The sequence below is a fragment of the Camelina sativa genome, chromosome 5, assembly GCF_000633955.1.
Source record: "Camelina sativa cultivar DH55 chromosome 5, Cs, whole genome shotgun sequence".
In the NCBI taxonomy this organism is placed as follows: Eukaryota; Viridiplantae; Streptophyta; class Magnoliopsida; order Brassicales; family Brassicaceae; genus Camelina; species Camelina sativa.
Genome location: NC_025689.1, coordinates 1005598 through 1018973, shown reverse-complemented (window position 1 = coordinate 1018973; position 13376 = coordinate 1005598). Strand labels below are relative to the sequence as shown.

The following is a 13376-nucleotide window of genomic DNA, read 5'->3' as shown; positions in this document are numbered from 1 at the left end:
TTGCTCGTGTGAAGAAGGTAGTAACCTGTTTGGTCTCGAAAATCATGAACTCGTGATCTTAAGTAGTAACCAGATATACGCATTTTTTTTTTTGGAAACAAACAAAAAATCCATATAGCAAGCAATTACATTTGGTCTCTGTTGCCAAATCTAAACTAATCGAAATTTCTCTTCAGTCAGAACTGCATCAAACGACGCCGTGTATTCACGAAACTGCAAAATATCAAAGATGAGGCTCAGTATATGTACCAGTATATCTTACAAAGAATCTGGAAGAAAGCCTAATACAGGTTTAACTTTGGAGACCTCTTAATTTGCTGCAGGCTTTTGCATTTTGTATTAATCAACATTCTGTATTTTCATGATCTTTAATATATGATAGCCTTAACTCGACCGAATTCACGGGGCTATTCAGGTGAAAATAATAATGGTAAACGAAAGAAACCTGCTTAACGATCTCTTCATATTTAGCGGCTAACTGTTGCACTTTAGCTTCTCCTGACTGTCTCACCTGCTTAATCTTGGCAGTATTGTCATCAACCTGTTGATATATAAACAAAGAAAAACTTAGAAGGCGAGATGATACAGCATCGTACACAACAGATTCATTTTGTTAAAAACAAGGGAGCAATACCACAGCTACTACTGATTCCACATCCGTTTGCCTGGCTTCAAGTTCACGTCTTCTGGATTCAACCTCCACTTCTAGGTTATTCAGTTGATTTGTCCAATCATCAAACATGACTGCTTTTTCCTTCTCTAGTTGTTTCAATGATTCGTTCAACTGTTCCACTGTTGAGAGAAATAGAGAATTACAGCCTCCGTTCCGAAACAATATCTAAAGAGGAAAGAAATAAACAATGACTCGCCTATTCTTTCCCGCTCAACCACTTTCGCCTCAAGTGATTTGTACGCTACTCCATCCTCGCTCAGCTTAGCTTTAAGAGCTTTGAATTCTTTCTCAACAGCTTTCGCATTGGTTACCTGTAACATCATTAAACACACATAAAAATGAAAGATAATTGGAAGGGTCTGTGTGTTGCCACATATATCATACATGGTTCACAATCTACAAGCAAAGAAAGAGGAAGGATTATTTTTGCTTGGTCACCTGTTCGTTAATTAACTGCAGTTGCGAAGAAGACTTTGAAATTTTCTTGAAGGCCTGCAAAAGGCACCCATAGTTAAATGTACTTTGTTACCTCAATATTAAAGAAAACTTTGATGGTAAACGTTATTACGCTCAAAATATGAAAGCCTAAAACTATTATAAGACTACACCTAAATAAAAAAAACTCTGAAGTATCAACATAGAATAAGATCTCAATCTACACTGTCCAGTGTCCACCTTGGATTCATTCTCATCCACTATACACCAAAATAAATGAAGTTCATCCTAAATATCCTTGACTGAAGTATGAACAAATGTGATATAGCAATAAACACCTAAGACTTGAAATCAACTTTCTCTAACCAAATGGTAGTATCCGCAGTGACCTAGGACTCGATAATTTCCATTAGTGAACCATCAGGTTGCATAGGATGTCCTAAATGCATTTAGCTACGTGCTAATCAATAACATTTAGTAATAGTCTAGAGTTTTCATTAGATACCTTTTCATAAACCTCAAGAATGGCAGCCTTTTCCTGGAAAGTTTCCATTGCGGATTGCTCAGCTTTCTTTGTGTCCCCAAGTACTAGCTTCTTCTCTTCTAAAGCTCCCTGTCTCAATATCAATCGTTAAAGCCCGTGTACACAAAATTTCATCTTAGGACTAGTGTGCTAGTGGGAACAAAAATATACCTGCAATTTGTCTGGAGATTGAACAATTTGTGAGCGGAGGTCTGCATTTTCTTGGACAGTTTGCACAAGATCAAACTCTGCTTTGGAAATCTGTAGAGAGAAATACACATGTTAGGGAGCAAAAATAAACTAAATTACATAGTTACAGGAAGGAAGGAGCTCTCAAGTGCACATCATGTTGTTTCTTACCTCGTTATCCATCTGTGTACTCTTCTCTCTCATTTGTTGGAAGGTAGCCCGCAGTGACATCTGCTGATTATTGAGTGCTAATATAGTCTGATTGAGTTCTTCAATCCTCGCTTCTAGCTCTTGGACAAAGGGTAAATCCCTTTCAGCGGCTTCATCAAATTCTCCAATCTCTGCATTCAACTGCATGGAGAGAGCCATCAGAAAGAAAGAATAGAAATGGATATTTATGTGATAGATATAGTTTGTCCGTTGCATTACCTGGGCAATATTTGCCTCCCACTGCTTCCGCTCCTCGTCAAGGAGAGTCAACTCCTCAGTCTTTTCTTTTATTTTATTCATTTTTGAATCTCTGGTACATAAAATAATCATGAGAGCATCAATTTTTGAATCACTAGCACAGGAAAGAAGATATGAGAAAACATGAATGCACTAAATGATATCAAACTTGTAAAATCTGCGCAGGGAAAGAGTAATATTGTATTCTCATCTTAAAATAACAAACCACTTTTTTCTTAATTTTTCTGTTCCTTACTTAACTCTATGTGCACTCCTAAAAAAAAGCCATCAGAAATTCAAAACATTTGTACTCTTGTTACTAGTTCTAATTCTTGGTACATCCAAATAGAAACTAGAAGAGAAGTAAGCTAACTTCAATTTGCAGAGGTATAATCTAAACTAGGAGCATGAGAAAAAAGATACTTGTGTAGAGCATAGTTGACAAGTGAACTGATGAAAAACTCGGTCCGGGATGGTTCGGGGCGTATAAGATCCTTGTAATTCATCTGTAATGGACACTCCACCACCATATCTAGCATATCTTTCACTTTGCAATAGAGATCCGAATATTGCAGTGAAGTGACATGATGATCTGGATTCTCCAATTGCTGCAAAACCTCAAAATCGACTTGACCTTTCTCTTCTCTACAACGGATATTTTGAAAAATCATCAGAAATTCCCAAATTTTTTAAAATTAGAGATTTGGAAAAATTGACGAGTAAAAAGAGGAACTAAGGGGGAGCGGGAGGTGCTTACTCTTTGATGACGTCGAGATAGATAAGAATTCTGGTGTAAAGCTCTGAGACGAACTCGAGAGTAGGGCTTTTGAAATCGGCGTCTGTAATGCTCGCAATCTGAGCCTCCTTGAGGATAGTGATGATTTCGGGACGAGATAACCTCGGATACTCGCACGCTGGCATTATGTAGTTTCGATTTCTGCTTCTTGTATGGATTCGATTATTTCGAATGGAAAGTGAATAAGCAACAAAGGTCTCGCAGTGTGACTGACAAAAACACCAACGGAGGAGCGTAAAGAAAGAAAAACTGGAGTTTTTAAATTTTGAACTTAAAATTTAATTGGGCTTTATTGGGCTTAGTCCCTTTATGGGCCGACGCATAAACAATTGGCCCACTTCATTACACCTTTTTTAGTCCGTTTTAAATATTATTTAATTGATATAATCAGATAAAAGCTTCTAAGTAAAAAAAACAGAGCGGTTCATGTTTTATAACTTTGCTCGCGTGAAGAAGGTTTAAATTATTCAAGTGATGAGAAGATTAAAGGAATCATGAACTTGTGATCTTAAGTAGTAACCAGATATTATGCATTTTCTTTTTTTCTGGAAACAAACAAAAAATCCATATATCAAGCAATTACATTTGGTCTCTGTTGCCAAATCTATACTAATCGAATTCTCTTACTGTACTTTTAGAAATCTTCTCTCTGATTCATCAGTTTTCTTCACAAAGCCTTTTTCAGCTATGCCCACCAAAAAAAGAATAATACTGCAGAATCATCCAAGGAAGAGATGGAAGTATATACCTCAAAACCAGAATTTGCTGAGACAATGCCGCCATGATGAAAGCGCCTTTTCCCAGAGTTTAAAGCCAGTTTCAATATGGCAAAAGAAGCCCAAAAAACGAGATGGAAAGAAAACAAAAAGAGATGCTCCAACTTGAATCTATCAACAGAGTGATTCATCACGGCTCTAGCTACTTCTCTCTCTATCGACATCTTCTTTTCTTAGGAGAAAGCAGGCCGGGTTTCTGGGATGTGTTTGCTTCGGGGGTTGGATTTTCTTTCTCTTTTGCACCGGTGAAGTATTGATCAGTATCACTGTCTATATCATGAGTGGTTCTACTCTGATTTGCCCTATACTGCAAAAGAGTCACGTTGTAGAAGTAGCTCACAATTTTTCCTCTGCTCTTTGACGGAAGGATTGTCTTGGCCTGATCGAAGAAAGCTTGGCTAAGTGAAGGTGGAGAACTCATCAAAGACTTTATCTTCTTCAGTTCTATGTCTGTCCAATACTGAAGAATACCTTCACCCATGACATCAAAACACCACATGTAGAAAGCTGGACCAAGTTCAAGTTTCAGTTTATCCTGTTTTGCACTGATATGAAACTTGACACACTCAATGGATCCTGGACTCTGGCAGCCACAAGAATCCTCTCTTCCTTTTCCAATACGATCTCTTTCGATAAGAAGACTCTTCTTGCTTTGTTCTTTGGTCAGTGGCCAGATCCGAGTGCCCAACCACTTTGAATCGCTTTCAGGGGTTATGTCAGTCCACTCCGGTACATCAGCTTGAAACTCTGACCCAACTAGAGGACATGGTCTATCCTCCTCATCTGAACTGTTCTTGTCATTAAACTGACTACCATCGTAACTCAGCCTCACCCTTAGATTGTAACCAGGTCCAGCACTATCATCGTACATGGATGGGTGCATCTTTTGGAGTTTCTGAAACATATGAGCAAATTATCAAGACTTGAATTGCATAAACATGTAAGAACAGCAGCAAAATCAGAGAGCACAGGCAAACAATAACCATCAGACTAATTAGATTCTATTTCAATTTAAACGATTCAAAGCCTCTTTGCAGTGAGACAGCATTGAGAATCTTCTCAATGCAGTAATACAACACTTGTGCTAAAGCACTCTCATTGTGGAATATTGGGAAGCAGACACTATAAAGCATCAAATTTCATATGATGAATACAGAAGCAGCATTTCCTAAGTTGCTACGAGGGACTCCTTAAAATGCTTTAGTGAAACATGCAATTCATGATTCTTTAGGCAAAATTCACATCTTCATAGTTAAAATCCAATAATGAATTTCAAATCACTAAAGCATACCAGCAAATGCAGATTTCTCGAAAAACTATACCCACCTGCCAAGTCTTTTCACAAGCTGGATCGTTTTTTGTTATAGAGGCCCTAAACAGAAGAAGTTGTTTCCATGGCTCTTCACTCCCGTAAGCTACCCACTTTGATCTATCTGGCACACGACCGAGAGATGGATCCTTAGCAACCTGGCTTAACCATTTCAATGTCTCCAAAGGACATTCTCGTTTTCTCTTCCCAGGCGAAGAGCAGTCCTGATTACCGGATTCAAGGATCATCATCTTCTCCAGTCTCTTTTCAGTAAACTTGGAACCCTCGATTTCTTTCACAGCATCATTAGAACCAGGCTCTTTGCAAGTTTGGTACTTATCGTATCTTCTCTTCGTTTTTGATATAAACCATTTAAGCTCTGCTCCTAACTCCTTTGCAGTATGACCTTTCCTCAACTCATACTTCCTCTTCACTTCAGATAAGAAAACTTTAAGTCTAGCCACCAAAGCATCAGAGATTCCAGACAACTCAAGACTACTAGCATCAGTATCACCTACAGTAACTCTGTTCAACCATCTAGCAAGTGCATCAAGGTACTTAACATAGATCAGTTTAGCAGATGCTGAGTTATAAGACCCTAATCCAGAGTCTTGAGCAACCTCACCCCATAACCCATTTAAAGAAACTGAATCAAATCCGCCTTTGTGACTCACGTTCAAGAAAAGATTGAACAAATCAACGGTTCTCCCGTCGCCAGTCATCGGAGGAAGAGGTCGGAAGCTTTCCGCCGAACAGAACTCGCAGAGGAAAGATTCAAGTAAAGGTCGGAACAAAGAGATGAGTTCTTTAATCTTCTTTTCAAACCCAGACCCTGTAGATTCTGGGTTAACGCTTTGAGGAGACCTAGTGGCGTTGAGGTTCTTCGGAGTTTTGTTAAGATCGATGGCATCCTCGTTAGCTACCATCGACCAACCCGCCATTGACAACGAACAACGAACCCTACAACCATTCATAGATCCCATTTTAGATCACTGAACTACAAACGAAACAAACAAAGCAATAAACGAAAACCCCAGGGAATCTTCTAAGAGAAACAAAGAAGAAGATCCAGGAATTGAAGAATCATGAACTTACGATTAAGACCTCTGAGTTTCCATGGCGGAAATTAGGGTATTTTTTAGCGGGAAACACAAAAAGAAAATCGAAAATTTAGGGAAAAAAATTTCAGTTTTGGCAAAATTTTCCGGCTTCACACTTTCCCCACTTGGCCCGCCATTTCCTTATTTCTCTTTCGAGGTTTGGGTTTGCGATGGATGGTGACCAGTGAAGAAGTTTTGGGTCAAAAATCGAATTTTCCCATAGATACAGACCCTTTTTCCCAAAAAAAAAAATCGAATACTTGTTTTATCCCCCAAAATTAGGGTTACTAAATTGTGAAAAATACGAAACTTGCAAGCCAAAAGTTATATCGAAATGAGAAATCAAGAAGGGGGATCAGATTATTATAATGATGCGGAATCACCACTAACCTTTTTGTCTCTATTAATTTTTTCTATAAAAATCTTCTTTCTGTAATACTTTTTTTTTTTTTGGTTGCAGCTATTAAGAAAATGTAGAGAAATGAGTTTTTATTGAATGTAAGGCACGACGGATTTTATATAGGAAGACGCATTGGAAATGAGAGAGAGAGAGACCCATACCAAAACAATCATCATCAAACTTTTATTATTAGCTGTCATATGACGTTTTAACTCTAGTTTATTATTTAATCCACTGGTTGAGTTATCAATTTACAAAACTTTAACAAACCAAAAAAGCTAGAGAAAAAATTTAGAGTTTTTTGGTATAGTTAGTAACCATTATGGTCACAAATAATTAGTATTATTTTATTTTTAATTAAATTTCTATTTCAAGTGAAATACTGTTTTTTCGAAGTAGTTTTTATTATTCTAATCAATAGTGTAAAACTGATTAATCTTTAAGATTTATATTTTGGGAAAGTAAAGTAATAGCATTTTTTAATAATACTTAATTTAAAAGAATAATTGAATATTTTTTTTTACGTGAAAAACGATGCTTACATTGAATCAGAATGAACATTATTTTTTACAAAAAGGCGATTGGTTTATGTAATGTGAACTTTTACTTTTAGTGTGGTCTTATCTAACCAAACTTTAACGTTTTTACAACTTTAAATTATAAAAAGTGAGAAAATCATGATATAACTCATTCAAAATCAGAAAAAGTCTAAAACTATAAAAGAAAAAAAAAACGTTATTAGGTATTTTTTGTTTGACTAAAATATATGCCAGTTGTTACAATGTCCTTTTGTGCATTTGAATTGGATGTTATTAAAACCAAACTTTAACGTTTTTACAATTTTTAATGAGCACTAAATTTTTTTACTGGTTAATCATCTTTTTAATTATTTATGACAAATAATTGAAAGTAAATAATATATGGTTTCAAACTTTTATTAATTATATAAATCTCAAAGCAGTAAATTTAAGAGGAATGCTCTATAATATTTTCTTTAAAAGTAAAAGCATACAATTTTAGTTCTTACTGCAGCATTCATAGCAATTTATCAATTTAAAGACAAAAAAGGGTTGCAAATAAATAAAAAAAAGAAGAAATTTATCATTCTAATCAATAGTGTAAAATTTTCACAAAAAAAAAAATCAATAGTGTAAAATTGATTAAACTTTAAGATTTATATTCTGGGAGAGTAAAGTAATAGCATTTCTTAATAATACTTAATTAATAAGAATAATAGAATCTTTTTTTGTCTTTTCTTATTTTATGTAAAAACGATACTTACATTGAATCAGAATGAACGTTATTTTTTACAAAAAGGCGATTGGATTATGTAATGTGAATTTTTACTTTTAGTTTGGTCTTACTCTTATCTAACCAAACTTTAACGTTTTTACAACTTTAAATTATAAAAAGTGAAAAAATCACAATGTAACCCATTCAAAATTAGAAAAGGTCTAAAACTATAAAAGAAAAAAAAGCTGCTCTTAGAGCATGTCGACTAGTTGTTACTCTTAAATATATTCTCAATTTAAAAATTAAAAAATAATAATAAAATAAACTGAAAAGTGAAAAACGTTTCTCCATTGAGCATCGGAAGAATGTTTCTCTAAGGTATGGAAGTTTATGACTGGCCAATTTTATTTTTACAAATTTATTATTTAAATATATAATAATACTTAAAAAAAATAATTAAAATATATTATTTTGAGCGTTGCTACCGATGCTGATGGTCTTATGTATTTTCTGTTTAAGTAAAGTATATGCCAGTTGTTAAAATGTCGTTTTGTCTATTTGAATTGGATGTTATTAAAACCAAACTTTAAAGTTTTTACAATTTTCAATGAGCACTTAAGTTTTTTCTACTGATTAATCATTTTTTTTATTATTTATGACAAATTATTGGAAGCCAATAGTATATGGTTTAAACTTTTTATTACTTTTATAATTCTCAAATCAGTAAATTAAAGAGGAATGCTCTATAATATTTTCTTTAAAGTAAAAGCATAAAATTTTAGTTCTTACTACAACATTCATAGCAATTTATCAATTTAAAGACAAAAAGGGTTGCAATTAAATAAAAAGAAGAAGAAAGATATTTAGAATTCACATGATAAACAATGTCACCAATATTTTTGTTTAAAGTTTAAACTAAAAAGTAAAAACTCAGCTACTGTGGTTAACTGTCGACAAAACTCATTGGTCATTAAGTACTCATTAGTCATTTAATTACCCTATTTACCGTAACAAATACAATACCTCTTTGAAAACGACTCGACTCGGCTCGGCTCTAAAGTTAAAACCTCGAATTGAGTCAGACGTTTCCCGCCACGCCGTCTTTGTTTTCATGTCCGGCGGTAGAGATGCGTTTTACGTTCCGATCAACGCCGATCGAGACTGTCCTATTCAAAAACTATTTATCTTCCTTGCGAACCCTCAGAACCCTTCCTTCTTCCTCACCTGTAACTATATCCTCTGTATCGAAGTTATCTGCTAGCTTTGATCATCTCCTTGGTGACGCGAGACAACACCATGGGTTCATGGTAAAAGAAGGCACTTACAATTCTCTCTTCCTTCAAAACAAGCTCTTGCAAGCTTACACGAAATGCAGAGACTTTGATAATGCAGATAAGCTCTTCGACGAAATGCCTGTGAGAAATAATGTTACTTGGAACATACTCATTCACAGTGTCCTTCACCGAGACGGTGTCACCAACAACAGAGCTCATCTAGGTTTTTGTTGTTTGAGTCGGATACTTCTTACTGAGGTGAGTTTGGATCATGTGTCGTTTATAGGGTTGATTCGGTTGTGTACTGATTCCAACGATGTGGGAGCTGGTATCCAATTACACTGTCTGATTGTGAAACTAGGTCTCGAATCAAGTTGCTTTCTGAGTACTACTCTCGTTGATTTCTACGGGAAGTGTGGTCACGTTGTTGAAGCAAAACGAGTCTTTGAGGCGGTTTTGTGTAGAGATTTAGTGTTATGGAACGCTTTGGTTTCGTCTTATGTTCTTAACGGTATGATTGATGAAGCTTTTGGTTTACTTAAGCTGATGGGTTCTGAAGAAAACGGATTCACGGGTGATGATTTCACTCTCTCGAGTCTTCTCAGTGCTTGTAGGATCGAACAAGGGAAGCAGATTCATGCCACTGTCTTCAAACTGTCATTTGAATTTGACATTACAGTGTCGACTGCATTGGTTAATATGTATGCTAAGAGTAACTATATGAGTGATGCTCGTAAGTGTTTTGATTCGATGGTTGTGAGAAATGTAGTGTCTTGGAACGCGATGATTGTGGGTTTTGGACAAAATGGAGAAGGGAGAGAAGTTATGAGACTTTTTAGTCAAATGCTCCGTGGGAATGTTCAACCAGATGAGCTTACCTTTGCAAGTGTTTTGAGTTCCTGCTCGAAATTCTCTGCAATTCAGGAGATTAAGCAAGTGCAAGCCATTGTTACTAAACGGGGCTCTGCAGATTTTTTATCGGTGGCTAATTCTCTGATAAGTTCTTACTCCAAGTTGGGAAATTTATCTGAAGCACTTCTATGTTTTCATTCCATCCGAGAACCTGATCTTGTTTCATGGACTTCAGTGATCGGAGCTTTGGCTTATCATGGACTCCCAGAAGAAAGCTTGCGAATGTTTGAAAGTATGCTGCAGAAACTTCATCCAGACAAGATCACTTTTTTAGAGGTCCTGTCTGCTTGTAGCCATGGAGGATTAGTTCAAGAAGGGCTTCACTGGTTCAAACAAATGACTAACGTTTACAAGATAGAACCAGAGGAAGAACACTACACTTGTCTGATCGATCTTCTTGGTCGAGCTGGTTTCATCGACGAGGCTTTTGATGTTTTAAAGTCAATGCCCACAGAACCAAGCACTGATGCTTTGGCAGCTTTCACAGGAGCATGTAACATCCATGAGAAAATAAAATCCATGAAATGGGGTGCAAAGAAGCTTCTTGAGATTGAACCTAGCAAACCTGTGAACTACTCCATCCTGTCAAACGCCTACGCCTCCGAAGGCCATTGGTATCAAGCGGCTCATCTGCGTAGAACAGAGAGGAGAAACTGCAACAATCCCAAAACTCCAGGTTGCAGTTGGTTAGGGGAAAACTTAGTCTAGCAATAACAACCAGGGACACAGCAGTATTTAATCAGCATAAAAAGCTGTGGAAGTAAATACTGTTCAAGAATGCCAAAGCCTCTTATTGTACCAAAGCATTACATCGTCTAGGCCTAAGATAAATGATGCAACTGGACAACTCCAGTGAACTTATCCTGTCACTATGTGTGTATAGACATACAAGATTACAGACACAAGTTGGCAGTGCGGTTCAGATGCCACACCGGAAAAATCTAAGTAAGGGAGAGAAAAAACCTGAATATTTACCCATCACCATGTCTTTGTTCTGTTCTAAAACTTCTTTGGTTGGTATATAGGACAAGATACATAAAAATCCTGTAAAAGCCTCTATCTTTATGCTTTTTTTAGTTCCTTGGTAGCGAGTCTTGCCTTGTTAACTCGTAGTTGTCAGCTCCGTTGTGGGCTTGGTTCTCGTTATTTACAATTGCAATCTTCGAACAGAGGAAGAAGAAGGATGATGTGTAGATTGTGAAATGCCAAATACTGCACATAATTTTCATAAGTCAACCCTTCAGAAAAGGTAATAGTACAATCAATGTTATTCATATTTAATAAACTTAACATACACATACCTGTGCCAAATCCAGTAGCTCGAACTGGTTTCTACTTTGAAACTTACGGCCGCCATCGTGAAGAGTACAACACCAGCCGCCACAAAGCCCCAACGAAACCGTTTATTGAGCGTCTTGATCAGATTACTAAACCATTCTTTGACTGCCCGTGGCCTACGAGAAAAATATGACAGAACTCAGATAAATAATGATTTCGTCATATTGGTGGTTATTGTATGTTCAAGTCAGAAACAGAATGGCTTCCTTAGTTTACCTGTCGAGCATGTTCAATGAAAATCCAGCCGACCCGCAATATGATCGATACTTTGTAAAAAATTCTAACAAAAATCCGATGAGGAGAGCAAGTGAACCGATTGCTAACACAATAATTATATTCGACGCCCTGCAAATAGATAGTAAGCCATTGTAACAGTTTTTAAATAGTGTCAAGGTTTTGATGTCACAATAAAATAAAATAGTACGAAGATGTATTTATCATAACCATTCACAGTCAAACATCTCAGATACCTTGTTGCCTTGGTCAAGGCCAATAAAGCTGTGAGAATGGCAACAACTGTGTGTATTGTCCTCTTAACTGCTTCATCAGCCGTGGATAAGTACACAAAGGTACCAATCACCGCCATGAAAGAGAGCCAGAAATCCATGAACTGAAGAAAAAAAATTACCATCTCGTAACTAAGTATATAATTCCACACAGAAGATGACAATGATGAAGCTATCAAACTACTCGTACCTGTAAAACATTGTAACTTAACACACACCAGGTGCCTACATCACATGCATGATACAGAGCGCTCGCGATTCCGCTGGATGTGAACAGAACCCACTCTGGATACTCCTGTTTAGCACGTAAATAAGCAGCTTTTAGATGGGACAAACCAAGAATATCAAACTATAAGTGTAAACCAAGAAAATTACTCGCTGACGAAGAGCCCAATAAGCTGGCAAAAGAGCCGCTGCATTTGATGCAATGAGAGCAATAGACTGAACAACATGTTCTGCATGAGGTTTTAAGCACATGAGTACACAGAAAAAGTTGTCAAAGTTTCAAACACTGATAAGATTAAGATACCTTGGTCTGACACAATTTCAATGCTGCAGTCAAAGCCTCCATGGGTTCTGTCACAAGAACAAAAGCTGAAACACAACACAAGAATTTAACTCTCGAAATAATCTACTCTCCATATGTTACCAAATTTCAACTGGTTCGAGATATATAAGAAAACCTGTAAGATGTCAATCCACTAGCGTCAAAAGCATATCGGCATTGCCCATGAGATGAACACCTTCTCGGACATCTTTCAAGAGAAAGAGATACTAGAGTAGGTGGACCTTTGAAAGCAGCAGGAGCAGTAGAGTTATTGAGCTGCCTTAACCCGACTGACCATGTTCCTTCTCGAGCATACAAAATGTAGAAGTCAACCTTTTCTTGGCTAGAATTATACAATGAGAAGAACATTGAGCGGCTGGCGCTTGTTCGATTCACATAATAATAGTCCCGATCCTCAAGAGTGGGCAATCCACCAAATCTAAGATAAACTTCATACTGTATCGTGGAATCTGATGTTAATCTGAAGTGTATATGCCCACCAGCACCTCCTTGAGGGATGTTCATGAGAAAATAAGTCCATGTGCTTGTGTCTAACTCTGGAATAGAGGAAGAGTTGCTGATAATGGGTTCGAGGGGGAAAGCTGTGCTTGAGCCTGAAGGTGAAGCGTCATTGACCGGCAAATAATATGATTCAAAAGGTGTCAACGACCCTCTCCTCATAACTGCCTGCATAAAATGTATCTTGTTCAATAATTGGAATAAGTCTAGAGCTCAATATTGATTTTGACAAACGCAGAAGATTCTAGAGAAACTTACCTGAAGCATGTAGATTTGCTGCCCGCAATTCGGTCCTGCTTTTCCCACAGGACACCCGAGCACTTTAACATTCAGTGAAAAGCAGACCTTAGAACTAGAATTTGTGCCCTGTACAAGCCGATTCTCCCGTCCAGATAAACT

The 13376-nt window shown here is 36.8% G+C and overlaps 4 protein-coding genes across 6 annotated transcripts in view; 1 reads left to right on the top strand and 3 right to left on the bottom strand.

The window, feature by feature from the left end:
* Window positions 1-3277, bottom strand: LOC104784713 (probable kinetochore protein NUF2). The gene is made up of 11 exons (XM_010509770.2): window positions 3025-3277; window positions 2691-2912; window positions 2250-2340; window positions 1992-2171; window positions 1803-1892; window positions 1614-1721; window positions 1112-1165; window positions 870-984; window positions 635-792; window positions 446-541; window positions 1-213 (listed from the first exon to the last, which is right to left on the bottom strand). Exons 1-11 carry the CDS (start codon window positions 3186-3188, stop codon window positions 151-153), a joined length of 1341 nt encoding a protein of 446 aa, XP_010508072.1. The 5' UTR covers window positions 3189-3277; the 3' UTR covers window positions 1-150.
* Window positions 3551-6687, bottom strand: LOC104784712 (AT-rich interactive domain-containing protein 1-like). 2 transcript variants are annotated; one of them, XM_010509768.2, is made up of 3 exons: window positions 6244-6687; window positions 5166-6108; window positions 3552-4734 (listed from the first exon to the last, which is right to left on the bottom strand). In XM_010509768.2, exons 2-3 carry the CDS (start codon window positions 6087-6089, stop codon window positions 3994-3996), a joined length of 1665 nt encoding a protein of 554 aa, XP_010508070.1. In that variant the 5' UTR covers window positions 6090-6108; window positions 6244-6687; the 3' UTR covers window positions 3552-3993. The 2 variants fall into 2 exon arrangements, with proteins under 2 accessions (XP_019101157.1, XP_010508070.1); XM_019245612.1 differs by lacking the exon at window positions 6244-6687 and having other exon boundaries at window positions 3551-4734; window positions 5166-6230.
* Window positions 8925-10801, top strand: LOC104784710 (pentatricopeptide repeat-containing protein At2g46050, mitochondrial-like). Its single transcript, XM_010509767.2, has one exon. It carries the CDS (start codon window positions 9009-9011, stop codon window positions 10773-10775), a length of 1767 nt encoding a protein of 588 aa, XP_010508069.1. The 5' UTR covers window positions 8925-9008; the 3' UTR covers window positions 10776-10801.
* LOC104784709 overlaps window positions 10836-13376 on the bottom strand; it is a 6713-nt gene continuing 4172 nt past the window's right edge. Inside the window, exons 7-15 of one of the 2 annotated variants that reach the window (XM_010509766.2) lie at window positions 13236-13376; window positions 12595-13145; window positions 12441-12505; window positions 12287-12366; window positions 12102-12206; window positions 11876-12015; window positions 11622-11750; window positions 11369-11521; window positions 10836-11279 (exon numbers count right to left, since the gene is read on the bottom strand). The exon at window positions 13236-13376 is cut by the window's right edge and continues 1 nt beyond it. In XM_010509766.2, coding sequence (XP_010508068.2) covers window positions 11141-11279; window positions 11369-11521; window positions 11622-11750; window positions 11876-12015; window positions 12102-12206; window positions 12287-12366; window positions 12441-12505; window positions 12595-13145; window positions 13236-13376 — 1503 coding nt within the window. In that variant the 3' untranslated portion in view covers window positions 10836-11140. The remainder of the gene's footprint in view (window positions 11280-11368; window positions 11522-11621; window positions 11751-11875; window positions 12016-12101; window positions 12207-12286; window positions 12367-12440; window positions 12506-12594; window positions 13146-13235) is intronic. The other variant, XM_019245611.1, reaches the window with a different exon arrangement.

What these genes read in the sequence shown, in the direction of transcription:
- LOC104784710 (XM_010509767.2), top strand. Translation starts at nt 9,009, where the DNA reads ATGCGTTTTACGTTCCGATCAACGCCGATCGAGACTGTCCTATTCAAA.
- LOC104784713 (XM_010509770.2), bottom strand. Translation starts at nt 3,188, where the DNA reads ATGCCAGCGTGCGAGTATCCGAGGTTATCTCGTCCCGAAATCATCACT. An exon ending in AATCTCCAGACAAATTGCAG is followed by an intron (nt 1,722 to 1,802) that starts GTATATTTTTGT and finishes ATATTGAGACAG; the next exon opens with GGAGCTTTAGAAGAGAAGAA. An exon ending in ATGAAGAGATCGTTAAGCAG is followed by an intron (nt 214 to 445) that starts GTTTCTTTCGTT and finishes GATATTTTGCAG; the next exon opens with TTTCGTGAATACACGGCGTC.
- LOC104784712 (XM_019245612.1), bottom strand. Translation starts at nt 6,131, where the DNA reads ATGGGATCTATGAATGGTTGTAGGGTTCGTTGTTCGTTGTCAATGGCG. An exon ending in CTTGTGAAAAGACTTGGCAG is followed by an intron (nt 4,735 to 5,165) that starts GTGGGTATAGTT and finishes CATATGTTTCAG; the next exon opens with AAACTCCAAAAGATGCACCC.